Here is a 27,112-nt window from a genome sequence, read left to right as displayed (position 1 = left end):
TGTTATATCTTCAATTGTATTTCTCTATCCTTTTGTAACATCTTGTGATGATTAAATGAATGATTTTTGTTTTTCAGCAAAAGTAATGTTGTGATGTTATTCATATTAACATACAGTACAGCTTGCACAGATGCACAAGAATACAACATAATGATAAGCATGGGCAACAATAAATAAATATTTGTTTATTTGAAAATCAAAAAATGATTTAGTGGGAAAATAATGATAATAATCATAAAGTGCTTTTCAAAACCAAAGTAAAAGTGCTTTGCAAGGGTGAGCCCAGTTTTAAAACAATGTAGGATTCAAGCAAAACCAATCAAGCAATTTTAAGAAAAACAAAGAAACAGCAACCCCAACAATAACAAAAATGTCATTAATGAAGCAGATAAGCAAAGTTGGCAGTTAAATGCTCAAAATATTGCACTGAGGTAGCCTATATAAAATCAGACAATTAGAATAAAGAAAGAAAAAAGATCACAACACCCAATGGCATTACAAGATGATAAAAACAATATTGATAATAAAATAAGACGTTTAAAATAAATGGTTTGCTAAAAGTTAATAAAAATGTTTTTGGAACAGACAAGAGGTGATTGAAAAGAGCATAAAGGACAAGTGAATTAAAATCATTACCGTTTTATCTGAAAACATAGATAAAACTGGTTCAGTCAGTTTTTGTCATCCCACTTGGCTGCATTACAAATATTTTTAAACATGTTGTACCAGAAGAAAAGGAGTCATCCCTACTGTACATCCTCTTTCAATTTATAATATAGCCTATTTATATATATCTTTGAATACGACTTCATCGTACGTGTTTGTATTTTTATTGTCGCCATAATATTATTATAGTGTTCCAATGTGACAACAAATGCTTCGGTCTTTTCACAAGTTTTCTTACACTTGAATATTTGCACTCACGCGTGTCTGACAACGTCACAGTTTCAGTAACACTTCCCCTCCTTAAAAAGATACTTGCGCACACTTCGTACATCAAAGTCGCGCCGATCTTTCCCGGTTATGAGTATGTGACATTGACAGAAAGACAGCATCGATGCGGGGGCAAAGAAATATGATTGCGGGTGAGTCAGACTTTTTCGGGTCTCTTTTCTGTGGTCTGAGTTATTGGTAGTGTTGGTAGAATGACAAAAAACGGTCTATTTTTATTTTTTTATTTATTGACAAACATGATGAAATACTATCTTTCATTTTGCATTTTTGGAGACTAAGAATCGTTGGTCTACATCTAAATGTAATGTTAAATCATGCAATATTTGGTTCAATGTTGACATTCACCTGTAGTTTAGTAATACAGTATGGGGAACTTTTAAATCAAAAGTGATTTAAATGTTTCGCGAGGCTGACACTAAATTGTTTATTACATAAAGTAAACATAATGCTCCTTTGAAACGGAATAAAACATTTTTTAAAACTAAATTTAGTATGTTTGTGTGCTGTAGTAACCATATTAGCGAATTATTTATCAGGTTTTAAAAATTGGCTTTAAAAAAAAAAGTCTAGCATAAGTATATTGTATATCTATACTGTGTGATCAATAAACCACCAAAAGGACATAAACTAAGCAATTAACATATTTTCATGACAACATAGTTATTGTTTCTTGTTTTTATGGTTGCATTTCTCATGTATATTTGTTTAAAATGCCTTTTTTAAATAGCCTCATGCTATGCACAAAAGAATACAAACATTTGAAATAAAATTATATGTTCTCTCTTTCTAGCTGTCTTACTGCTGTGTGCTGTCAAGCTTGACTGCTCTAATGGCGTTGCAGCGCAGCATCAAGCCTGTGTACCTAGTCAAGAGGTAAAAGCTGCAGGGTTCCCTACTGCCAGTTAACAGAAATATTCAAATTATTTATAAATATTTGTACATGTCCTCTTTGTTACTGTGCATTTCTGAAACAAAAGGAACCTGTTATTCCTTTAAGTTCCAGTAAATGCACAGGGAATGTAAACATACATATAGTACATGTAGCTGGCAGGTTTTACAGATCAAAGTGTCATTTTATGTTTGCTTTTTACAAAGTGCATTTGTGCAGCACACACATGTTGTCATGAATGTCATTACCAACCGCTTCAAAACACGAGAACATATTAACAGCCAAAACAAAAGTACCTGACATGTGAAGCGGGGGTTTTATGAGTCCTCCACCACAGGGTTTTGGGCATCAGACACTTAATTTCCTGCATTCTGGTGATTTTTTATGCACAAATGTGTTAATTTTCTCCATCAATTTAAATTCAAATGACTTTAATTTTGTCAAAATAAGTCCTCTGCTTCTTTTTTGGGTTAATTGGGTGGACAAATAATGCAAAAGCTACAACTTGATCTGGTTATTCACTTAGAAACAGAAAAACAAAAGTGCAGATCAACAAGAGGTTGTGAAACATCAGAGAGGGAAATAGCAAAGGCTGACTAAATTTGCTTGTTTTATTTCTGCTCCTCAGTTTAAAGTTGGTCCTGTAATGTGCATTTATGTGTAACCTTTTAAAAAGATGGCACCTGTAAAAGCAGTCGAGAGATGAGTAGTTAAAGTTATTAATTTTTGTCCGAAAAAACACATATTTAGAAAATGCCATTAAGTATAGCTGAATTCCATGTAGCTGCTTTAGTTTCAGGGTCCTCATATTGTTCATGGGATGAGTAACACCTGCGCTTTCACTGCAATAACAAATCAAAACTGTCTTTTTATAGATTGCAGCATTAATGTTTAAATAAAGTAATTTGTAGTAACAAAAATGGAAACATTCATCTGTTGGCTACTTGATCTTGCCGATGTCTTCTAATTCAAACACAAACAAGCAATAGCTGTACTTCATAATGTGCATGCTTTTGTAACATTTGTACAAATTTCCATGCGATCAAAATGCTACTTAGTGAACAATGGTTAAAAAGTGAGCCTTGTCTTTCAGGTGGCATGTTTTGAGCCAGCTGACTATCTGAATGCATCTGGCTCTGTCAGCATTGAGGTATATTTCGGTAAGACACTCAACATCTCCCTGGAGCACTTCTCTGAACAAACTGTCTGCCAATGGATCAGAGGCGTAAACCCAGTAAAGACAGTGTAAGTGATGGTCTGCTGAGTATGTTTTACCTTTTTATCATATGTAAATGATCAAACTGACTCTCTTTCTCAAACCTCAACAGAAACGGGAGTCAATTCATGATCCTACCACGGCTTACCGAGACAGATTCGGGGGAGTACACGCTGAGATGTGAAACTAGTGACGGGAGCAGGTCCTCAATGACCGTGTCTCTGCATGTAGCAATGAGTGAGTAACAACTCTCTCTCATATCTCATCACCTCATCAGTCAGTGCTCAACACAGCAAACAAAGCTCTCTGTTGATGGCAATTAAAATAATTATGTTTTTAGAACGTCCAACAAAACCAAAGCTGACGCTGGACAAACCAAATGATCGATGGAGTTCCCCTATGTTCACATGCACGTCTGAGGGCCTCCCGATGCCCACATATGAATGGACTGGGTAAGATGCATAACATGAGTATGCATAATACAGAGTAACTGATAACAGTGTAAGATTGTTTTTTTAAATTAAAAAATCTCATATTAGCGGGACCTTCTCAATAATATTCTTTCTTTTGAACAGAGACGTTAATGGGAAAGCTGTTTCCACAAGCAGTGGAAGGACGGCGAGCACAATATCCAGCAGTAAATATTCTAAAAGAGGGGTGATGTGCTGTGCTACTAATGCTGAAGGACAGGAATGCTCCCAACTTTATGACTATGGTAGTTAAATATTACAAGTTCATCCTACAGATGATTTATTCATAGAAAATGGCTACAAATGGAAGATAGTTTGCTCAGTTTTCATGTCAACTACCTGAAAAGGTTGTAGGAAAAGCAGTTTAAAGCCTATAAGTTATAGCATAGAAAACAATTATTATGCTAAAAATGAATTGTGATTTTTTTTGGGGGGGGGGGGGCTTACTGTGTATTCCAGACATGGACAGTGACTACATGCAAAATGATGAGGTTTATAAGTTGATTGTGAGCCCTGGTCAGCCTCTACTTCTTCGCTGCCGAAAACAAGAGGACGTGGAAACGCAACTTGTATGGGAGACTGACTACAGAATACTAGATGCCGAAACATTAGCATGCCCTTCTAAAGTCAAAAATGAGGTACAGTAATTCTCACAGAAATTTTCTTTTCAATTTTTATGAGAACAAACCTGGATTATTTCTCTTTATGTCTGTAAGACAAGGAAACTATCAATATATGTTTGTATCTTTCATTGTTTCTTTGGTCTAAGACTGGCATGAATCATAAATTTTTCTTATCTAAATCATAACAACCTTATGTTTTACTTCCAGGTCTGCATTAAAAATGACTCTCATGAAGAGAGCGCGATGGCTTACCTGTTCATCGAGTCAGTTGGTGTAGATCACGGAGGCACGTACACCTGCAGGACTGAAAATCAAAAAAACAAGTCTGTTGAAATTCATATCCAAGGTTAGTAAAACAAATTCTATTTTATTCTTTTTTCAAACAGATGTTTTATCCTGTTTGTACCATTTGTTCTGATGTCATTCTGGTGTTGCTTCAGCTGAGGGTTTCCTCTTCGTCCAGCTGGATAAGACAAAGATCTTACCAGCTCAGAACGCCTCCAGCTCCTGTTTGCAAGCCAGTGTTTCCTACCACCCTGTGCTCGAGATCTGTTCCTGGGAAGCTCCTGAGAAAACTATGACTAAATGTGTCAGGGACACCTGGGTAACAAAACACAGGTAGCTGCATGAAGCAATGTTCCTGGTACCAAAATCTAAAAATGTTGCACAGTATTAACTGTCATGGAAAAGAACTGAATTGTGTTGTATATTTCTACATACTGATGGTCAATACGGAAGCTCTAAAAGACAAGTGAGAAAAAATATAATTTCTAAGTCTGATCTCTCTTTAATGGGTGAAAAGAAAATTTTTCTAACTTACCTTTTTTTTATCTGTGAAACAGGTGAAAAAAAGTTGTGTTCTTCATGCACTCTAAACACAAAGTACAAACTGTATATTGTGTGTTAGAGCGTTACTGCCATGACTTTGTTTTCGCTAGAAATGTATTTAATTATTGGAAATGTTTTCACTCAGTTCTTATGGTCAAATAAGATTTTTTTTTTTAAATTGTTTGCATTTTTTTCAGTTGCAGCATAATAGAAAGACTTGACAATAGGATTATATAACTGCTGACACAAAACGTGCGTCGTGCTGAGAGTGCATGGAAAAATTAAAACTTGCAAGACATCAATTCTCTTGACCAATTTAGAAGTAGTGCACATCATCCTCTTGTGGCCAAAATTAGTATTACAACATCAAACTTTTTTTAAAAAAAATTAAAAATATAATAAGATCTTAAAAAAAACACATGCTAAACCTTTATTTTTCAACAGGCAACCCTTTATGATTAAAATAAAAGATGAAAAAAATAAATTTTTTACCTGTTCTTAAGCCACAAACTTTTATTTATTTTTTTATCACTTAAAATAGTAATAATAGTAATAATAGTAATAGGATCACCAGATTTCTTTCCCTCACTTGCTTCTCTGGGCTTCCATAGATAATCTAACTAGCCTTTTGGAAATAATATTATATGAGGAGTATTGACTTTTGGATGGTTTGATGTGAATGTTATCTCCGCAGCACTGTGAAGTTGTGTGACGTACTCAGATCAGGCGATTATAAACTACACTTGGAGGCTGGAGGACGAAAGGAAACAAAGACTATATCAGTGTGTGTTGTAGGTAAGACAGATTTTTTTTGGTGCACATCTGGTATTTATCAAAATAACTTCTGCACGATTATATCACTTTTTAAACTTACATTACAGTTACATTTTAAATCACGCAAAGCCTATTGTACATTGACTTTGTTTCAGACAAACCACAGTTCAAATTCGGGATTAATAACGCAAATAATACCTTCACCTTCGAGACTGAGAGTCTTGTGCCAGCAAATTATACCTGGATGACTTGTTCTTTGTCCAATGAGAGGTATGCTCACTGTCAAAATATGTAGCCCTGGTACACACACACAGACACACACACACACACAGATTCAGATTTCCTCAGGTCTCTGCTCTTTGTCTCAGTTGTGAAACAGACTTTTCCTGGAAGGAGGTCCCTGATTCTTCTCAGTCAGACTCTGATGTCCTCTGTAAGAAGACAATCAGAAGCTCTTTGAGCAAAAATCTAGTTGAAGGACACCATTTAAGGTTTTGCCTGACAAACTCAGTCGGCTCCTGGTGCCAAACTCAGTACCTGTACTCTTTACCTCCTCCCGAATACTCCAGAGGTAGTGAGATCAATTTCACGTTACAAAATCATGAAATTATTGTTTTTTGATGATTGTCATAAGAACTTGTCCTTCATTACTGTTTGTAGGTGGTCCAGAAAATGATGACAGCAGCTTGATGATGCTGAAAGTGGGCAGTTTGATCCTGCTTCTGGCTTTGACAGTAGTTATTGTGGTGCTGTTGTACTTTGTCAAAAAGAGGGTATGTATTACACATCTACAAACATACACACACAAACATGCATGAGGACATACTACCAACCACTTTTGTTTTTCTAATAGAAACCCCAGTATCAGCCCCAGCTTCAGATAATCCAGATGGTTGGACCCAACGACAATGATTACATCTACATAAACTTCAAGGACTTTGAGTACAACATGAAATGGGAGTTTCCCCGTGAGAACCTGGAACTGGGTATGAACTTCACTCAGCATCAGACATGATAACACGAACACCGCATAATTATTAATGTATAAAATTTATAAAAAAAGTAGGGTTTGGACACCCTCTGCACATGGAAGATATTATCATAGAAGGTTTTCTGACAGAAATCGATCCATTTTAATCCAACCTACAAATTTTTTTTGTTGAACTTAACCAAGAAACCCCTCTCTGGCAGAAAGTTTTCCAGGCAAACTTTTTCTAACAATGTCCCCTCCAGGGGTGAGACGATAAATCTCGGGGGAGTGTCTGTGTGTGAAGCATGCTCACCTACTCCAGATAATCAATTTGGTTTAGGCAATGGGTCTAGCACCTGCGTATAACATGCAGGAGGCTGGACATGACATGGATTACACCGTGGTCATGTAGCTGGTTTGTAATCTGGTCATCAGATAGTGGCCATTTAATGGGCTGATAACATCCCTATTGGATCCTTGAACAGTTATGTAAATGAAACCATGTGACAAGTTAAGAGGGGAAATTTCTCTTTGGTAGGACTGCTAACAACTCATACACATCATAAGAATGACAAGGGGCCCTAAACTGGACCCTGCTACTTTTGTAAGGGGTCACAAGCTTTAAGTTGTTGGGTGCCACTGGTTTAATCTTTAGTAAACTAGTAAGTGCAGTTTGGGTAAATGTACTTATTTGCTTTCCACCACTTGCATTCTTTATGTTTTATTCCAAGTTTCCTTACAATAAAGTTGTGCTTTCCTGTAAGGTCAGTATGTGTCTCTGTGTCCTCCCCAGGTCAAGAACTGGGCTCTGGGGCTTTTGGCATGGTGGTCCAGGCTACAGCTTATGGCATTAACAAGCCTGGAGTCTCACAGCAGGTGGCCGTCAAGATGCTCAAAGGTCAGTGTTTTATATTTATTCCGTGAGTGAAATGCAAAATGTAATGTTTTTTCAGTAGCTGATATGACATTTGATGCTGCAGAGAAACACCAGACAGTCGAAAAGGAGGCTCTGATGTCGGAGTTGAAGATGCTGACTCACATCGGTCACCATGCCAACATTGTTAACCTGCTCGGGGCGTGCACAGAGTCAGGTATAGTTACCACAACTTTGTACACACTCATTGCCCCTATTTTCATCCCAAATAGGTTGGTGGTGTTTGTCAGACAGGGAGACACATCTAGTGATTTCAGACACCGCCCTCATATGTTGTTTGTTTTCTACCTAGGACCCATATACCTGATTTTCCAGTACTGCTGTTATGGAGATCTGCTGAACTACCTGAAGACAAAAAGAGAGTGCTACCACAAGTCTGTGACCGATGCTTTCAACAAAGACCGATTCAGCAGCATTTACCACAACCAGCCCAGGAAAAGCTCTGGGTGCGAAAATTGGAGTGGGGGGGGGGGCATATTGGGCTGTAAAGGCAGCAAAGGGATGGATTAAAAACATAATGAAAAGATCCTATACATGTACAGGCATTTTTGAAAAAGTGTGTTTGAAGTTTCACATTGTTATAACAATCATTGCATGTGTGTGTTTCCTCAGTGAGCTTGACAAAGCAGTGGACAATTACGTGCCCATGCACAGCTCCACCACCAGAGGGCAGGAGGACATCGCCCTCCTCAACATCTACTCTGGAGACATGGACGGCTTTGAAGGTGAAAAAATACACCTGAAGTCAGAACATGCATGTTATCGAACAGATATATTAACACCTTCAGTTGTCCGAGCAATGAGCCGTGTTGATCCTAACTGGTCCAACTTTATGTGCAGACCCAGCGATCTACGAAGACCCAGACGATCAGACAGAGGACCTGCAAACCCTGACCTTTGATGACCTGCTCAGCTTTGCCTACCAAGTGGCCAAAGGCATGGAGTTCCTCTCCTCCAAGAACGTAAGAGACAAAGAGACACAACCCTGCAAATCTTTCTAAACTTACATCTATCAACATGAACTTGAAACAAATATTTTGATGACTGATTAATCATTAAGGTCTTTTTTTATTTTTTATTGGCAGATAGATGGTTTACAAAAGACAATTATAAATACTTTACTTCAGGCCTATATTTTGAAATCCATATATCACAGCAAAGTCAAGTGCTTAACTTTTGCTTTATAAAAATGTTATGGACACTTTTCAGTATTGTATGGCATTTTATAGACCAATAATAATAATAATGATAATACATGTAAAGGAACATGCATATGAGAGTTTGTCGATAAATAAAAGGTAGCAATACACTGATTCAAGCAGATGAAGCAAACACATCAGCAATGATAATAAAAAAAATAAAAAAAATAAAAGGTAATCCTTTTGATTGTCACAGGGATAAATTGATTTTTAAATGTATTGAATATGGTGCAATGGGCTCTAAACGTCATACCTGAAGGCAGAGACTGGTTCACATAGGTTAAAACAGGGCATGGGTCATTAGCTATCATTAGATTGCTTAAGTAATTAATTGATTTTTTTTTAAAATGACTACATTTGAATGCAAAATTTGAATGATAAGAATCTTTATTTTGCAAATTTACATATGTTCTCAAATATAAGCAACGTTGGCTTGTAGATATTAAATAACATTTTTGCAAATTTTCCTAACCTTTTGTTTCTCTTTTTACTGGTCTGTTTTAGACAGATATGTATGGACATTAAAAGCACAAATGCAAAATCGCATGCCGAGCCAGTAAACTGACATGTCAGCAATAAACGCAAACTCTTTACATGTCAAACTGAAGTCACAGGCTTGGTCACTGTGGGTTATGTGTGTTGTGATTGAACTAAATGTCCTGATCATTTGTCCTGTGTGTCTGCAGTGTATCCACCGAGACCTGGCAGCTCGAAACGTCTTAGTGACAAAGGGCAGACTGGTGAAGATCGGTGACTTTGGACTGGCCCGGGACATCGACAATGACTCAAACTACGTTGTGAGAGGAAATGTATGTCACATGATTTGATTTTACAGCATCCTCTGTATCATTATGCATGTATATTTTATTACTTCTCACACATTTTGTGGGTGACGTGGCTTTGCAGGTGCGTTTGCCAGTGAAGTGGATGGCACCAGAGAGCACCTTTCAGGGGATCTACACCATGAAGAGTGACGTCTGGGCTTATGGCATTCTGCTCTGGGAGATCTTCTCACTTGGTAGCTTTTGCCAGCACTCTCTGTGAGCAGTGCATTAAAAAAATTAAGAACAAGCACATGATCAATGATTAACATCAACTCTTTCTGTGTGACTCCAGGTGTTACTCCGTACCCGGGCATGAAGGTGGATCACACGTTCTATTCAATGATTGAGAGAGGATTTAAGATGGAGTGTCCGTACTACGCCAGTGAGGCTGTGTAGGTGTCTTTTGTCTGTATGCAACTCAGTATTTCAGTTGATTTATAATGACAGTGTCATGATAAAGTTGATATTTGAATCATTTGCACAATTACAGTTAATAATAGCAGTGAAATCTATAAAAGACAGTATAAATATACATGCCGGAAAACATTTTTCAGTGAATGGCAACATATCCAAGCAGTGGAGTAAAGGAGCCTATCTACAAGCATTAACTCAATTTTGAGGTGCTTGAACTTTACTTGACTGTTTGCTATTGCTATTTTCTGCTTTAATGTCATCACATTTCAGAGTGACATACTGGTCTTCTTACACTGCTACAGTTATTTAAGAACATTAGTTACTTCAATACAAAAAAAGTGAGATCCAACTGTGTGGTAAAAATATTCCAGCCTGTTTCCAATGCAAATCAAGTAAAAAAAATCAAGTTTCAATTCAGACAGTCTAGTTAGTTTTGTTGACAGGGTCATATGAATAAAAGCAGGTTGAACTAATTACGCTAAAAGACATTTTTACTTGTTTAAAGTCTAGGTTTTTAGACCTAAGAAATGTATAACCAGGTGTTTGCAGGTCTTTAAAAAAATTAAAATTTATTTTCAAGTAAATTGCTACAAACATTTTATCAAGTTTAATTTATTATTTATTAAAGTTTTATTTTTTATTATTTAATTTAATTTTGTTGAAATGAGCCAAGTTCTTCTGCATAAAAAAATCATATTTCTGATGTTTCAAATCAAAAACCTACCACTAATTGTCCATTGTTTGGGTTTTTTTTTTTTTTTACCCTATTGCACTTAAACATATTCTTACATAAAAACCTACCTCTTCACGGGACCAGGGATGCATTAACGGACTGGCCTACCGGGCACAAGCACAGGGGCCCGAAGAGTCAGGGACTTTGCTGGCCATCACCTGCAACACAATTGCAGGCACAAAATTACCACAAAGAGACACAAAAACTCAGAGATGTGTAGTGATGATTACAAAGAGACAAGAAAACAACAACAAAAAGAGGTTAAACAACTACAGAGTCTGAGTGCCTTCCTCTTTTTTAGGAGTGGTGATGGGGTCTTCTACATGTCTGTGCCTAGTGGCCCGCTGGCTCATAATCCGCTCATTCACAGGACCACATTATATTCGCAATTCACAATTTGTCCAGATATGAACTTTATATCTGGTCTAAAATAATCTTGAAAAGGTCTGAAAAACATTAAATTTAAGTGTCTGATACCTGTTGACTCCATGTTTCCGATTAGAGTCTTTCTGCCGTTCGAGATTGATATAGTTAATAGTTAAAAGTTAAACTCCACTTTGACCAGCTACAATATTAACAACAATCTGCTTACACATTACTAGAAAAATAACAGTTATCCAGTTATACTTTGAAATTGGCCTTTTGCAGTTCCTTTCATGCTTTAAGTCAATTATGATAACAATACTTACATGTTATTCCTCTAAAGTTGAATTTTGAGTGCAAAAATTTTACACGTTACAAGTATTAGTAGATTGCTGCATTGATACCTTCACTTAAGGATCTTTTCCACCACTGTCTTCAAGACCACACAAATACAGTAGCGCAGCCACCTTTGACTATATTACTGATAAAAACTAAGAATCTAAATACAGGAATGTATTTCATGACTTTTCCTCCATGACTTTGTCCTCCAGGTATGGGATGATGTGTAAGTGTTGGGCTCTGGATCCCTGCAGCCGACCATCTTTCTCCAAACTGGTGTCTTTCATGTGTGATCAGCTGACAGACAGAGAGGAGAAGGTAGGCCTTTCATTAAAAATAGCCTATTTGTCTTATCTTTTTCACCTTCACAGCTGAACAGACATGTAATATTGTATCTGATCTACAAGTATATCCTTCCTCTCTCAGCTCTACCAAAACATGCTTGATCAAACATCCAGCGACTATCAGAATGCACCAGCCGTTTTGGACATTTCCGCCTTGACAAAGCAGAACGAGAACAAGACGCAGTCAGCCAATGATTACTGTCGAACCCATACTACTGATGAAAGCAAAGCAGAGGTGTCCAACTCAGATGCTGTAGCAGACGAGGAGAAGCTCGTGAAGCCATCTAAGGCAGAGTGATCATCAATTAATGTAAATATTCAAACCCATTTATCTACATCTATAATAAGAGTTAAGATTTTTTCATCATAATTATCTCGAGAGTGACAGTAGAATGCACTTGCTTTATATTCTGTTTGAATATTATGCATATGGATTTCAAATGAATTATATGTTCTGTAAAACTGTGATTTAACTGTAAATACTGATTTTGTAACTTTTTTTTGTGCAGCTAAAAATACATTTAAAAATCCCTAAATGGATCCTAAATATTCTCAGGACTTAAGAATATGGAGTTGAACTTTTTTCCTTTTTTCTTGCATTAGGCCCACATATTGTAGCAACTTATCAAATTTTGGTTTTAGGTTTTATCTTGTACATATCATAAATATATTATTATGCTTTGAAAAATTACAGTTATTTTTCCATTGTGGTCTCTTATGTTATGTCGGCATTATTAAACCAAATTTTTGTACACATTTCTATATTTTTTCAAAACAAGCCTTCATATTTTAAATATTTTAGAGGATTTTGTATTAGGTTTCTTTGTTTGTGTTTGTTTCAGCATTATGCCTGCAATAAAATGTACTTTACACAGAGAAACAGTGTAGGTCAGCTGTATGTGTCTGATTTGTCAAAAGTTCAGTCAAAAAGGGACTTTTTGTAGCGGTTTACTGTGATTTTACACCGGCCCAAGAGCAAGCCCACTAGACAAGGGGAAAAAAGGATTTATTGTTGAGTTTTGCTGGTGGATGAAGCAGGCAGATCACAGTGAAGCTAAGGCTGGTGGTGAGAGGCTGGAGTGAAAACTGTGTGGCTTACGGCACTAAAGGAGCTGTGGTTGGAGCCACCGGCGGTGATAGGCTCTGCGGCGTGCGGCCAAGGCGCTGGAGCTCCGTGAAATGAGGGACACTGAGGAGCAGAAACAATCTGGCAGCATGGAAGTGAGAGTCCAAGGTTTTTAAGCTGCTGTTGATGAGAGTGGAGTGTGCAGCAGGTGTGCATGCAGAGCTCCAGCACCAGGAAGCCACGCCTTCAAGGTCTCATGCTCTCTGACACGCTCAACAACATGTGAACCTAAATAACTGGAATTTAAAATGTATTTCTCCTTTGCCAGTTTAATCATGCGGGTATAAAGATTGCCATTGTTTACAGGTGTGTAATTTGTGATATTTACTTTATTCCAAATGTATTCTGTGTGTCATTCATGCATTATACTGTACTTGGAATTCTTCAATAAAAAAAATATGTTGTAAATCTAATGTAACAGTTTACATATTACAGTCTAAAACAGTGATGCTCCACTTATAGCCCGTGGGCCAAATCTGGCCCTGTACAGGCTGCCAGGTAGCTCCAGTTCACAAGAAAAACAAAATGATTGACACTGGGAATTGTTTTTGTACTTTTAGAATACATAAGGTGCCAGAGTACATAAAATAGTGTAAAAACAGAACTTGTTTGTCAAAACAAGTGCCTGTGAGGTGCCAACATAGCTTAGCCCCTTATGTCCTAAAATCCTAAAAAAAAAAAAAAAAACACACTAAATCCTAAATATGTCCTGAAATCCAAGAAATCCTGGAAATGTCCTAAAATCTTAGAAATGTCCTAAAATCCTTAACTCATGTATGGGGCTGTCATTTTGCAAAAGTGGTCCAAAGGAACTTGAGTATCCCTTGCCTACAATATATACAGTTATATGGTAAATAGTCATATTAAGCACACATTCATACAACTTGTTTGTATTGTATACTAGCTTACTCATGATTATCACAGGACAGAAAGCATATGGAAAAAAATGTTATTTGAAATCAGACATATTTTGCCATCAGACAAATGTAGTAGGGAACAAAATTTGCCTGTGAGTTGTAGTAGGTAGAACAAAGTCGCATAAAATCAAAATACTCAAATAGAGAATTAGTGCATTGAATTTATACCTAAATGTACTCAGTTACATTTGACCGCTGCAAGTAGTAATCCCCATAAATAAATATCCTGCTGTAAGTGTAGACTGTGGACAGCAGGGGTTGTAGTTTTGCCATCTCTGAGCAGTGAGAGAAAGCAGAAATACAGGAAGTGCCATATTATGTTTACCTGTTTACCTGAAGGGTCCGGTTGTATCTGGATGTACTCATTTACCTTGGTATTCTGCTGATGCAGATGGTGTGAACATGTGTGAATAAGCTAATGTTGTTCAAAAGTAACACAACACAGTAAAACATACCTAACTAATGAACACAGTTGGGTCTTTTGTCTGTAAATGATTTGAAAAAATCATTTCCTCCCTCTGAGTGTGATAGGTGGTACAAATAGGCCTACAGTCATTCTATAGGGCCTTGTTATAAATGTTTTAATATATTCTCCCTATCGAGGGGCTACTGGTGCATCTTTTTTATATATTTATTTTTGCCTTGAACAAACCCTTTTCACTTTTGTAAACTGTAAACAATTTCCCTCAGTGGGAGCTAAGCTTATTTTACTTTTTTATTCTGCAGCTTATAATAAGGAGCATGAAACTGGATAGAAAATAAAGATCTCACAAATTGCAGAGGGGACTACAGTTGCCAATGCCTCTTTTAAAGGCTATAAATAGGCACAAAACATATGATCTACAGTATCTAATATCTACAGTAGCTCAGAACAGACAAATCAAACACTGGCTAAAAATAGGGTCATCCTCTTTTTAACGTTCTTACTTCGGCCACCTGTAGTTCACCTACAGGGTTGGCACAGCGGAGAAATTTTCGGTTTTGCAGTCTCACCACTAGATGCCACTAAATCCTGCACAGTGGACCTTTAAAGTCTTCAGAAAACTCATCTTTGGTATTTCTAGTTGCCGTTGAAAAAGAACATATTAACCACAGCCAGGCACAGGGGCCTCGTTTTGTGTGTCCAAAAGTGCATTCACCCATATTGCAAAATCTGGTCCAAAGGTCTACACAACTGCTGAAGAGTCCCCACATGAACATGGACATCGCCACAGTAAATGCTCTGTCTTATGAGGATTTTGTTAATATTTTGGGAAATGTGGTGGAGAAATGTCCCATTATAACTGCTGCTGTGTGGTCGCAGCGTCCCTTCTTAAATTTGAGTGCTTTAGAGGCTGCAATCAGTGAATTCATTGATGCTCTCCCAGAATCAGGTGAGAAACATTTGGTCAAATTTTAGGTGGCTGTTTTAGAGAATGCTGCCGATAATATAACGAATGCAATAATCAGTCTGTGTTTGTGTGCAGGTAAGGAGGGTATCCTCAGGTGTCACCCGGACCTCGCGGGCAGGGACCTCCAGAGCGGAACCTTGACCCGGGAGTCGCGCGAGGAGCAGGCAGGAGCTGGGATGGACGCGCTGACCTGCGCGGAAGCCTCGCGCATGGGCCGGCTCAACAAGGAGTACAAGGAGCGCTTCGGGTTCCCGTTTGTCATCTGCGCCCGGATGAACGACAAGGCCAACATATTACAGCAGCTGTCCGCGCGCGTTCAGAACGAGCGCGCGGTGGAGAGGGCGCGCGGCATCGAGGAGGTGAAGAAGATATGTCGCCTGCGCCTTCAAGGTGTCGTGCTTACTGACCCTCCTAACAAGTTATGAACTTCTGATAACTGGAGTTTATATAGTATTTTTCCTTTGTGTAACCACGTTAAGACTGTCATTGTTCCAGGGTATGTATAGACTGTGATATGTACTTTATTCCAAATTTATTTTGGGTGTTATTCATGCATCATACCGCACAATGAATTCTTCAATAAAATGTATCTCAATTGTAATTTAACAATTTATGCTGCCTAAAATATATACAAGTGGCCATCAAAAACATACTAAATAGTCATTAACACATATATACATTCATGAGCTTCTTTGTGTCAGATATTATCAGTGATGGACAGTAACAAGTACATTTATTTAGGTACTGTAATTGAGTATTTAAGTACCTGTACTTTAGTTGAGTATTATTTGTTTATCTATTTATTAAAAAGTGATTAGGCCTACTTTGACTCCACTACATTTGAAAGACAAATATTTTTGGCTGCACTACATTTGCTGTGAAGTCGGGCGATGTCTTTCTTTCTTTCTTTCTTTTTCTTTTGTAGCCGGTTTTTCACAAACTTGAGTCACTTATGGTCCATTCAGAGAGGACTTGCGACCCACTTTTAAACCGCGACCCACTAGTTGGGAACCACTGTCTTAAAGGATCCATAAAAATACCAATCCTCTCAATGGGACTGCCTTAAAATGTGGATTTTAAGTCTTTTTCCATTTGTGTTTCCATCAAAATAAACAAAAAATGAACCCCTCTCGGTATGAGTCTAAGTCCCGGTCTCTATGCGGGCTCTCTGGCCCCAGCTGAGGAGAGGGAGTGAGCGTGCAGTGGGGACACAGGAGGTGAGCTGCTGAGAGGTCCGTTGGAAGAGGTGACCCCTCCCGCGGCCTCCCCCTGGTCCCCAGAGGTGATAGAGGAGTCCTGGTCCGGGTCGGCCCCCCTCGCCCTCCTGCGGTCCTCCTCCTTCTTCCACTTCATGCGCCGGTTCTGAAACCAGATCTTGATGTGTCTCTCGGTGAGGCTCAGGGTCAGAGCCAGTTCCACGCGCCGCGGCCTCGAGATGTAGCGGTTGAATAGGAACTCCTTCTCGAGCTCCAGCAGCTGGGCGCGCGTGTAGGCAGTCCTCGTGCGCTTGTTTTCCTCTGATTCAGCCATCACGTACGGTCCTGGAGGCAAACAGAGATTTAATGTCCTCACGTTTTTAATAAAAGCTATTTGAAAGTTTATTATGACACTGTAACATCTGACAAGTTGATCTTACCATTTGAGACCTTGACAAATCGGTTTGATTTTTTTGTTGCAAAGAGATGGAGAGAAGGCAATGAACACCTTTAAGTGGCATGAACCAAAACTTTGCAATAAATCAGTTAAAAGAAATAAATAGCCTAAATAAATACAAGGAAATTATCTGAAAATATAAAAAAAAAAGAAAGTTTGCAAAAATGAAAAACAAACAAGAAAATTCACCAGTGCAAAAGAATACATATTTTTTTCCTGTAACATAATTTAAAAGATTTAATTGTAATTCTAAATATAGTTTTCTAGACTTTAGTTTTCCTTTTTTTAGTCATTCTTTCTTTAATGGTAATTTTAAGGCATTTTTCTTGTCATGTTTTACTATTTTATTATTATAATTATTATTGATTTTCTTGCCACACAGATTGTAAAAAGCATCTGAACACAACGACATTACCTTGTTCTTTCTGGGTGTTTGCAACATCTGTAAACCAAGTTAGTTTGACTTAACTGGATCATGACTGAGGGGATTTTGCCAAAGATGGTAGTGGTAGATTTGTGAGTCCTGTTTCATTTACATGTTTAAGAGAATGCAAATATGATTAACTTCACTAGCAGCACAATACAGATACATTACACAGTGACTGCAGTTACTAAAACTTGAAAAGACTGATTTAATTACATTGTCATTTTTAAGATTCAACAACATTATGAATTTAAGTAAATGTAACTAAACTTCAAGTAAACTAAACAAGTAGATATAAAATTAACATGAATTAAGTTTAATAGTTACATTTACTTACATTTTCAAGGCAATGAGTTTCCTAGATTAAAAACAGAAGAAGTAAAATCAACTTGTCACATTGCACAGTGTTGTTTCTTTGGGCTAAATCTCAAACGAAGTCATTTAAAAATAATCGTATTAATTATCATGAAGAGAATTTCCTTTTTCTTATTATAAATGACTTTAAAGACTAACAACAGGGCTTATTAAAAGTGCATGGGTTCGATTTTGACCTCTCTAGCAGGTACCTGCAGAAACCACAGTGCATATTTGTCTTCTGATAGCCAGTAAAATAAACATTTATACACTTGTAATGTAACCAGGAATTCACAATTAGGCTGTTTGAGATTTACCCACAAAATTACCATCTAATTTCTTATTCCGAGTTTAAAAAGCAACAGGTGATATGATGACACGCTATGGCTGATTTCAGGGACATGTATCGTTTTTAAACCACAAAACAGCCACGGAGACTTTTACGCACAGGTGTTTTTCCCCCTATAGCTGGACTTCTGCAGTCTGTTTTTTAAGGACAACGACGGTGAGAATGAAACAAGAAGCATAACTTTTTAAAGGCTATAAACCCACAACATTACTCCTCATTTCTAGAGCCTTCTAGGACCCCGTGGTTGTCTTTTCCGCGGACACTGGGAGTCCTCAATCTGATGAGGACCACCGTTTAGTCTCACTGATGGCCTCAAAATTTCATCACGGTCGTGCAAAAACATCTTTATTCCAGAAACATATTTTAAGTATGAGTTGACCAAAATAAGCTTATTCTGCCTTTTGCAGTTTGTATTTTTAGTAATGCGTCATTGCTTTAAATCGTCGCAATTTTTTTTATGCCAACAAACCTCAAATCAATTAACGAATAGCTTAGCTGTAGTATAAAGTACAGCAGCGGGACACACAAGTGCATAATGTGACATTAAAAATATGTTTCTTTCTCTCTAGAAATTTATTTTTAGTTGATTTATATTGACAATTAAATTAAGACGATGCCTTAGCGGTGAGATATATTTTAGCTGTATTTTAATTAGCCTATAATAGACAATTAGTCTATAGGTTTCACTGCAACCGTCTTTTGTGAATGCAAGCCATTGTTGATATGCCTATTTATCAAGTTATCAAGGTACGAATGACAGCTTTGACCCTTGGCGTCCACTCTGTAGCCATGTATTTTTTTGCATGTCAGCCTCTTTAAAATGAAATGCCTTTAAGAGTAAAATTTAAATTTACAAGAATTATGCTACATGAAAATGTAATTTAACTGACATATCTTCACGGGGTTCCACGTTAATCAACAATAACAACTGTGCGCAAAATAAACCAAAAGTAGGCTACAATGTCACAAGGGAGGATTTACGCGGAATCAGTGATTTAAAAAAGAGAGTAATAACGAATCAATGATGTTGATGTTGAAACTGTGTTCAATGGTCTGAAACTCTTCCCTAATATAAGAAAAGTCTGAGACCTCCAAAGAAATGAATTTCAGGTGAAGAAAGTTAGTGGCACGTTTACATGGGAAAACACACTTAAATTTGATAAGCCTATAATTAAATCTTATGTTATAGTCTTATCAAACAGCAAAATGAATCCAAAATGACTGAATCATTTAATTTAACATGTAAAGTCTAACAATACACTTTAATATAATAGGCCTTCTTTCGCAATGCATCAAATAAAAGCCATAATTACCCATTATTAAAGCCTATACTCTATAGTGTGATACAGCCTATTGATGGTTTAAGATACGGTCATTTGTGAACATGTTTTGTATAGACAAAACCCACATTTTTGTGATGATAAGGCCTGACAAAAGCGAGCGCCGACCTTCCGGGCTTTTTACAGATTGAGTGACAAGGTAAACTGAAACACCCAGGATCACAGTGTTAGGAGCATGATGTCATTATAGGCCTCAGAAAGAGTCAGATCAAACTGTGGTTAGTGCTTTGACTACAGCTGTAAACAAATCTGCAACTGCATTTTAAATTAAGCAGAGGGAAATACAAATGGCTGATTTGAGAAGTAGATTTTCCACGATCTTTGAGTCATGTCATAGACTGATCACTGTAAAATCTAACAAGTTGATTTTACTTACTAAAAAAATATGTTGACATTATATCTAATCAAGTTTACTTAAAATGTAGTCATATTTACTTCATTTTGTGAAGTTGTTGCAACTTAGAATTGACCATTGTAATTGCATCAATCTTTCCAAGTTTTAGCAACTTCAGTGAAACAAGTTTACTGAGCTATTTATCTGGATTCTGCTGGTTGAAAAGGAGTCTGTATGTCCTAAACATGTTAACAAAACAGAACTCGTGCATCTCCAAACTTCATTATTAGCAAAATCCTCTTTGTGATGACCAAGTTACTGAAGTTGCTAAAACTTAAGAGAGAGCAAGATTTCAATTGGTGCTTTTACTTTGCAGTGACTTCACTAAGTTAAATAAATACAGCTATATTTTTAAACGTAAATTAAGAACAATAGTTACAGTTTCTTTTCCTTTTCAAGGGAATCAGTTTCTAAGAATATTTTAGGTCAGGTCAACTTGTCAGACTTCACAGTGTTTGTTGCGGTTTGGAGGAGTTACCTGCCCACTGTCCTTTCCAGGTGTGTGAGTGAGATTTGGTGGTTTTCATCCAGGGGAAAGGGAGGTGATATCTGCTCTGTTCCCCCGTGTCTCCATACTCTGCAGCCGGCGGGAGAGGCTGCTGCTGCTGCTGCTGCTGGAGCCCCTGAGGATGGTGGAGCGGAGGCACACCTGGATCCTCCCGCATGGGTAGGCTGTAAGAGGCGATGTCAGGAAGGCTGGCCTGCTCCAAGGCTCCCATGGACGGCGGTGTGTAGACGGAGTGCACCTGCCTGCTCATGTAGAGGCAGGGCGGCGGGCTGTGGCTGTAGTCCTCCCCCTGCGATCTCTGGTAGGCACAGGAGTCTTTAAAAACCTGAGAAGGGTAATAATGATCTTCTCGATTCATGGCTCCCGCACCTGCGCCGTGCCTCGGCGTGGATCCTTCTGCTCTACCCGTCTCTGGCGCAACTGCGAGGCCCGTGCGGCTCCTCACAGGTGTGTCACTCTGCCACCATGTGACTCCGCAGCGCCAAAGCCATTGGCTTCACTGTTTGCAGACCTATAGACTCAGTTACCGGGATCTTATGTAGCTTGTGGGACTTTTCAGTAAATTGAACAGAACGCGTAAATCAATGGCACTCTGTAAATACTGCAGCGTTTACCTGGCACCCACCTGTGTTTGCACCCAGAGCAGCGAGGGAACAGGTGAATCAGTGAGACCCTGCCTCCAGAAAACAGTTACAGAGGTCTTTAATGATCTGGATCGCATGATAAAAACATGTTTCTCTTGTAGGGCATGCAGAATTGTCCTCAAACAATGTGTCATCGACAATTTATATGGATATATCTCCCGTTTGCACTCTGATAAATCGATATATGGGCGCAAACATCGGTTGACCTGCCAGATAAGAGACCTGCATGGAGACACAGTTGTCTGGGAAACTCGGGTGAAAAGCTCAAACACCTTTCCACAAGCTTTTTGTCAATTGTCTACACCCTTCTGACTTTTAAAACGGACCCATTACACTTCTGCAAATGCATCATTTAACACCATTTAGCGCGCGTGGGCCCTACAAGAGCGGCCCTCGGCGGTGACAAACACAGAGCCGCTGCACTTTCGCCATGTTTGCTGGCCATTAGTCTTTAGCAGGTGTGTGTCCGCCCCATTAAACAGCAGCTCTTGTGGTAAACCAATTAAAGCTGGAGTGAGCGACAGAACTCAATTAACTGGGCGTGCGCGTGAAGCGTGTCTCCACCATCACCGCGTGCTCACCTGCGCGTTTATGCAACAGTTTGAGCCACGTGATCGGAGTGATTTACCTATTTTTCATGTAAATTGTACAGGAAGGCAGGGCTATTACCTGGATAGTGTGTATCAAGGGACTATTTGCACTGAGTTCTTCAAAAGCAATTATAGCACTTTCCACGGTATCTTAATGGGGCACTCAGCAGCCAATAAAGTTCAAGTAAACCGATTCTATACAAATCACCCCGTGCACTATGGCTTGATGGTGTTTATATTTGATCATTGTTTCAAAGAGGAAGGAAACTGTTAACCCAGGCTGTTCCCCACTACAGTGGCGATGGACAACGTGATTTATGAAGCATGAGAGGCGTTAAACGCATTTTAAGGGACTTTCCAGACACAGAATTTGTCTGTAATGGCCTCGGCGAGGAGTAATGCATTTGAAATGTAGATATAACCGATATATATGTGAGCGAGCAAAGACAATAACAGTTGCCACGTTTATAAAATGCTACAATAAAAGAGTGTAAGCTCACACACACACATGGACAGAGGCCAAATGGAAAGATAAAAACAGCAACACTTTCAACGCTTGAGCAAATGTCCATCTGTTGTCCAGAAGACCTGGTGACCTCACTAAAACTCAACGTGTGTGTGTAAGTTGAATCAGGGCGCTGCAAAATCTGCCAGTTTGATATTACTTTTTAAAAAATCTAAAAAAGTGAAATTTAAGTAAATATAACTATTAGTCTTAATTTATGTTTATTTCATATCTAACTGTTCAGTTCACTTAAAATTAAGTTTAATTTATTTAATTTTGTGAAGGTGTTGCTACTAGTTTAATAAATTATCTTTTTGAGTTTTAGCAACTTTAGTAAACTAAATTTACTGTGCTATAAATCTGTTTTTGCTGGTTGCAAACTCGTCAAATCGAACATTCTTAAACATTTTAAGAAAACATAGCTCACTGATCACCTAACGTCATTATCAACAAATTTAATACGGCTAAAATTTAAGTAAACTTAACAAATAGATATGAACATAAATCAAGACTAAACGTAATATTTATTTACATTTTTCAAGGAAATTGGATTCCAAGATAATTTAAAGTTAGATTGATTTGTCAGATTTTACAGTGTGAACAATTATTAATATTATTGCAAAGTTATTAAATCCTTATTAAATCATTTTTAATCTGAGCCTACTTCTTCACAAGAGCACATGTAGGAGTGTCAGGAAAACAATTTTTTTTTTCTCCTTTGATAAACGAACCGTTTCTGATAGCCGGTGTATACATGTCAAAAAAAGAGTTGGACACGCGATAAAATGTGCTTACCCAATGGCGACAGCAGCATGGCCTATGTAAACATTACGGCTGGTGAATAATGACAGAAGAATGGTAATGAGAATATAATTGAAATCAAACCTCCTCTACTGTAGGTGAAACAGAATCACACCAAACCACCAGTGGCAAGGAAATGTTTAAAAATACTTCTGTGAACTTGTAATTTTCTTTGGCTAAAACTGCCACTTAAGAGTTTATTCGCTCTAATTTAAGTGGGAAAAAAAAAATTGACTGTTGGCTTTATGAGCGATTTAAGGGAATCAAATAAACTACAAAACTGGTTTTATATAAAAGTGAACTGTCAGTATGTTTGATTTTAGAGGAACATTCTCCATCAACGGGGGAAAAACGTCCTCTCGGACAGGGGAACAGGTCTTTCGGTCTGCAGTTCTTTGAGGTGTGTTAGTCATAGATCAGTTTCATGTGTCCACCTCTGTGCTGCCCGGTCAGGGAGTGGCCTCTGTAAAATCAGAGTTTCTCCCCTGGACAGAAGTTTTTATTCATGAAGTCTGTCTTTGTCTTTGCTCTGGTCATCCCTCACATGTCTCCGGTCTCTGTTGTCTTTGTGCCTGTATGTCCTCTCTTTGTCTCTGTCCTGCTTCTTATCTTTGTTATTGCAGCTGTCCCTATGATGACGTTTATGGTCTGTGCGGCCTCCTTTACTCCTGTGATCTCTGGGAGGTGTTCTGCTGCGGTCACGGCTCCTGTGCGGGGACGCGCTCCTCAGACGCCCTCTCTTCGTGGAGTGTCCATGCCTGGACTCACCGGTGCGCTGCTGCAGGCCAGTGGAGCGCAGGGTGTTGAGGAGAAAGCGCTTGTTGGTGCTCCGCAGGGGACACTTCAACCTGAGAGAAAATTGAAAGTTGTTGCACTTAATCTGAGACCTACAGAGGGTCATCACTGGTTTCTAAAAGCAGGGGCGTAAATACAGACCGTGCAGGCAGTGAGACTGCATTGGCACCCATGGGGTGGGGTGGTGAGGCGTCCAAGAGAGAAAGTAGGCCCTCCAACAATGTGCTGAGCCAACTCTGAAATGCACCCGAGTTCATACTCATGTTCAATAAAAAATGTTTTTATTTGCTACTCTATAAGGCCTTGAAAAGATAAACAAATCTCTGTCATGGTTTTCTAATAAATAAACTATGAAAACTATTCCATGAAATGAATAATTTCTTCTTGTTTTTTGTTATTTTTGTCATACAGAGATGCACAATGAGGACAGCTGGGTAATATGCCTGTTGATGTCTGATATTAAGTCTTAATTAGGGGTCGACAGATTATTGACCGATTAATAAATTAAAAAGTGCAAAGAAAGTGTCAGCATGGGAGAATGTTTTACTTTGTAAAACCTCAGGGAGCTATTTTCAGTTATTTCATTTTTTATTTAAAATTTCACGTAACTTTATTAAAAAAGTTGTTGGGAACTTTCTGTATATGATGTTGAACATTTTGTTAAAACATTTGCTAAAAGCATTTAAACAAAGTTCTGTACTGGAGTTTGTTATATTCCGAATTCTAAATATTGACTATTGAGATTTTCATTTATTGTAAACACATATTGGTTCCAAATATCAGTTATGGGTGTCATTAACTACTAGTAACTGGTATCAGTATCAGCCCTAAAAAACCAATATCGGTCGACCCCTAGTCTTCATATGATCATGTGACAAGACACATGACACTGACTGACATGTAGGTAGTTTAGGTGCAAATTCTGATCAAGACAAGATGAGCTCATCTGCAAGCGTAGCGAGCAGCTATACCTTTTAATCAGAAAAGCTGCAGTAAGAAAAGACAAGAATGAAAATAGCAACACAGGAATGTAGCTCCCTAAATAATATTACTATGGCATTTTTATGAACATTCACGGGCCCATAGACGGCCCCCTTCCAAGCAGGAATGCAGCAGTTTGGCTGAAATCAGCATCTATGCTGCCCTCAGTGATGTGTCCTCAACCATGTAGCAGATTATGTGATAATTGTGTTTGTGTTTGTGTTTGTGTTTGTGTGTGTGTGTGTGTGTGTGTGTGTGTGTGTGCGTGCGCGCGCGCACTCCAAAACTAGCAAGTAGCATGCACTAGGGCCTGTCATAACAGCATGCACTGGGGCCATTTGTAACTTTCTTTTGCCGCTATCTAACAGGCATAATGTATTTTCATCTAAAAAGGTCATGGTGACTAAGCGACTGAGATAATTAACACCCTTGGTTGAAATCAGAGCTGTGTTTTTTATTGGTATTGTAAAGTCTTGCTGATACAGGGCTCCCTGTGCATCACTCAACAGCATGTGTCCAAATCAGGTGTCTCTCAGCCCAAAGACAGACACTTTCCAAAGGAGAGGAAAGAATCGAAGCACACTGATCAATTTAGAGCCTTCAACAGGCTGTAAGTTCACTATATATGACTGTGCCTGTTTGTCTTTGCTCTCTTTAACCCCGATGAAGACTTTTTTAAGTTTCATTGTGAGAACCACAATACGACAATAAGACGACCATTTTTACTGTAGCATTACTAACAAATTTTTGAAGACCCTAGAGAGAGTAGCTTCTGTGTACAACAGTAGCTTTTTAGTAGGGCTGGGAAATACATTGATATTATTTCAATATTGTAATATGAGTGTAAATATTGTCTTAGATTTTGTATATAGTATTATTGTAAATGCAGTTTTTATCTGATTTTGGGGGCTACATTAAAGTAAAGTAGAGGTAGCCAATATATTGTATTGTTGCTGGTTTCACTGAGGGTGGATCAAATGACATAACGCAAACATCAAGTAAAAATTGTCTTGATGTTTTCTTTATACAATGTACTTTATTTTACTATTTTATTACTGTACTTTATTTAACTTAAATATATCTGTACTTTTTGTAACAGTATTTTAGTTATCATAGTAGTAGTATTTTGTTTAGCACTTTGCAGTAGTAGTTTTGAGAAGTTTCAAAATATGAAGATTAATGTTGTGTATCGCAATGCAGCCTAAAAATATTGTTATGTTATCTGCATGCAATATCGCCTGGCCCTACTTTTGAGGACATAAAAAAACATTTGAGACTATAGCATTAAATACAAGATATACTGTACACAAACTAAATCTTAACAAACACACTTAAAAGACAAAAACATGCCCCAGTGAAGTAGAGATAAGCAGAGCAGTCAAATGTCCACACGTGACAGATATGTGCAGGCTGATAGAGATGGAAAACACAGTGCTCACCATCCTGCAGGGCCCATGGTCTCTGCTCTCACTCGAGCCCTGTCAGTCTCCTTCAGGAGCTCCTCCACTGCGCGCCTGCACGGATAAATACAGAAACATACAAAATATGTCAGGTGGAGAAAGGAAATTGGAAGAAGTTGAGGGCAAATATGACACAGAACCTCAAGGGGGAGCCAAGAGGATATTTTTTTAATTAAGTGATGAAAACAGAGTGATGCAGAGGAGAAAGTGAATCATTTGTGAGTGAATGAGGGACAGTGTCCTGGTTTGACCCGAGCTGCTGAATCAGCAGAGTATCAGTATTTAGCCGACATTTAGCCACACAGCACAGGCACCTACCGGTAGCTGTAGTGGTGGCAGGATTTCCTTACAACCACAACACTCGTCTTACAACACAGTAAATACAACAGCTGTCGACCAAAAATATCCCTCCTCACTCATGGTGGGGAGCGACGGTGGAGGCAGCAGGCTAGCTACAAGTGTAAGCAGCTAACTGCTCACCGTAAACTGTTAAACTGACGATAAACAGAAAAATGGTTACATACTTTTCCAGTTCATTGTCCTCTGACATCGCGTAGTGCTAAATAACACGCTGAAATAAACTTAATTCGACTTAAATCGTTGATTCTGTGTTAATTAACGTTAGCATGCATATTTTTTTTTGTTTACTTGTCTGCGAGGTCCTTCGGCCAAGGACCCTTTGTTTTTAGCTTTCCTCACGGGTGCCTGATAGTTTGTAACAGCCTCTTTCAAGCCTTTTTGTGGCACAAAAATCTTCACACCACTAACCTGTTATTTTTTTACGAATCAAAAATAGGCTTAGCGCTTTAAATACTACTAAATAATATTGAGATCAAAGTTTTGCCTCTTTCACAGTGAGTTTAAATCGATTAAATGACAAACAATAATGGAGAAAGAATTCAGATCCCTCACTTAATCCTTTGAAACCTGAGCAAATTTGTCTGATTTCTTTCAAAAACACAAAAAGCAGGCAATGAGCAGCTTGGGGGAAAAAAACTAACAAGAA

The 27,112-nt window shown here is 38.2% G+C and overlaps 4 protein-coding genes across 4 annotated transcripts; 2 read left to right on the top strand and 2 right to left on the bottom strand.

The window, feature by feature from the left end:
* The first annotated feature begins 991 nt into the window (after positions 1–991).
* flt3 (fms related receptor tyrosine kinase 3) lies at positions 992–13,408 on the top strand. Its single transcript, XM_042510568.1, has 24 exons — positions 992–1,085; positions 1,745–1,827; positions 2,937–3,088; positions 3,172–3,296; positions 3,400–3,511; positions 3,635–3,774; positions 3,989–4,167; positions 4,360–4,498; positions 4,593–4,770; positions 5,675–5,775; positions 5,910–6,024; positions 6,123–6,325; positions 6,415–6,527; positions 6,608–6,740; positions 7,518–7,622; positions 7,705–7,815; positions 7,951–8,104; positions 8,271–8,383; positions 8,499–8,620; positions 9,544–9,666; positions 9,764–9,875; positions 9,974–10,073; positions 11,743–11,848; positions 11,957–13,408. The coding sequence occupies exons 1-24, from the start codon at positions 1,058–1,060 to the stop codon at positions 12,170–12,172; spliced, it is 3,063 nt and encodes a 1,020-aa protein (XP_042366502.1). The 5' UTR covers positions 992–1,057; the 3' UTR covers positions 12,173–13,408.
* A 1,682-nt stretch (positions 13,409–15,090) lies between these two features.
* On the top strand, positions 15,091–16,084 carry urad (ureidoimidazoline (2-oxo-4-hydroxy-4-carboxy-5-) decarboxylase). The gene is made up of 2 exons (XM_042510599.1): positions 15,091–15,290; positions 15,384–16,084. Exons 1-2 carry the CDS (start codon positions 15,110–15,112, stop codon positions 15,731–15,733), a joined length of 531 nt encoding a protein of 176 aa, XP_042366533.1. The 5' UTR covers positions 15,091–15,109; the 3' UTR covers positions 15,734–16,084.
* Positions 16,085–16,157: 73 nt separating this feature from the next.
* On the bottom strand, positions 16,158–20,721 carry pdx1 (pancreatic and duodenal homeobox 1). The gene is made up of 2 exons (XM_042510598.1): positions 20,301–20,721; positions 16,158–16,849 (listed from the first exon to the last, which is right to left on the bottom strand). The coding sequence occupies exons 1-2, from the start codon at positions 20,686–20,688 to the stop codon at positions 16,464–16,466; spliced, it is 774 nt and encodes a 257-aa protein (XP_042366532.1). The 5' UTR covers positions 20,689–20,721; the 3' UTR covers positions 16,158–16,463.
* A 1,980-nt stretch (positions 20,722–22,701) lies between these two features.
* si:ch211-140b10.6 (protein POLR1D-like) lies at positions 22,702–26,769 on the bottom strand. The gene is made up of 3 exons (XM_042510637.1): positions 26,631–26,769; positions 26,086–26,160; positions 22,702–23,718 (listed from the first exon to the last, which is right to left on the bottom strand). Exons 1-3 carry the CDS (start codon positions 26,654–26,656, stop codon positions 23,370–23,372), a joined length of 450 nt encoding a protein of 149 aa, XP_042366571.1. The 5' UTR covers positions 26,657–26,769; the 3' UTR covers positions 22,702–23,369.
* Between the last annotated feature and the right edge of the window lie 343 nt (positions 26,770–27,112).

This window comes from Plectropomus leopardus, chromosome 21 (assembly GCF_008729295.1).
Source record: "Plectropomus leopardus isolate mb chromosome 21, YSFRI_Pleo_2.0, whole genome shotgun sequence".
NCBI lineage: Eukaryota > Metazoa > Chordata > Actinopteri > Perciformes > Serranidae > Plectropomus > Plectropomus leopardus.
Note: the sequence above shows the minus strand (reverse complement) of the source record. Positions and strands in the feature narration are given on the sequence as shown.

What these genes read in the sequence shown, in the direction of transcription:
- si:ch211-140b10.6 (XM_042510637.1), bottom strand. Translation starts at nt 26,656, where the DNA reads ATGTCAGAGGACAATGAACTGGAAAA. An exon ending in GAGGACAATGAACTGGAAAA is followed by an intron (nt 26,161 to 26,630) that starts GTATGTAACCAT and finishes TTATCCGTGCAG; the next exon opens with GCGCGCAGTGGAGGAGCTCC. An exon ending in ACCATGGGCCCTGCAGGATG is followed by an intron (nt 23,719 to 26,085) that starts GTGAGCACTGTG and finishes ATTTTCTCTCAG; the next exon opens with GTTGAAGTGTCCCCTGCGGA.
- urad (XM_042510599.1), top strand. Translation starts at nt 15,110, where the DNA reads ATGAACATGGACATCGCCACAGTAAATGCTCTGTCTTATGAGGATTTT. An exon ending in TGATGCTCTCCCAGAATCAG is followed by an intron (nt 15,291 to 15,383) that starts GTGAGAAACATT and finishes GTTTGTGTGCAG; the next exon opens with GTAAGGAGGGTATCCTCAGG.
- flt3 (XM_042510568.1), top strand. Translation starts at nt 1,058, where the DNA reads ATGCGGGGGCAAAGAAATATGATTGCGG. An exon ending in CGGGGCGTGCACAGAGTCAG is followed by an intron (nt 7,816 to 7,950) that starts GTATAGTTACCA and finishes TTTTCTACCTAG; the next exon opens with GACCCATATACCTGATTTTC. An exon ending in CAGCCCAGGAAAAGCTCTGG is followed by an intron (nt 8,105 to 8,270) that starts GTGCGAAAATTG and finishes GTGTTTCCTCAG; the next exon opens with TGAGCTTGACAAAGCAGTGG.
- pdx1 (XM_042510598.1), bottom strand. Translation starts at nt 20,688, where the DNA reads ATGAATCGAGAAGATCATTATTACCCTTCTCAGGTTTTTAAAGACTCC. An exon ending in CTGGAAAGGACAGTGGGCAG is followed by an intron (nt 16,850 to 20,300) that starts GTAACTCCTCCA and finishes GTTTGCCTCCAG; the next exon opens with GACCGTACGTGATGGCTGAA.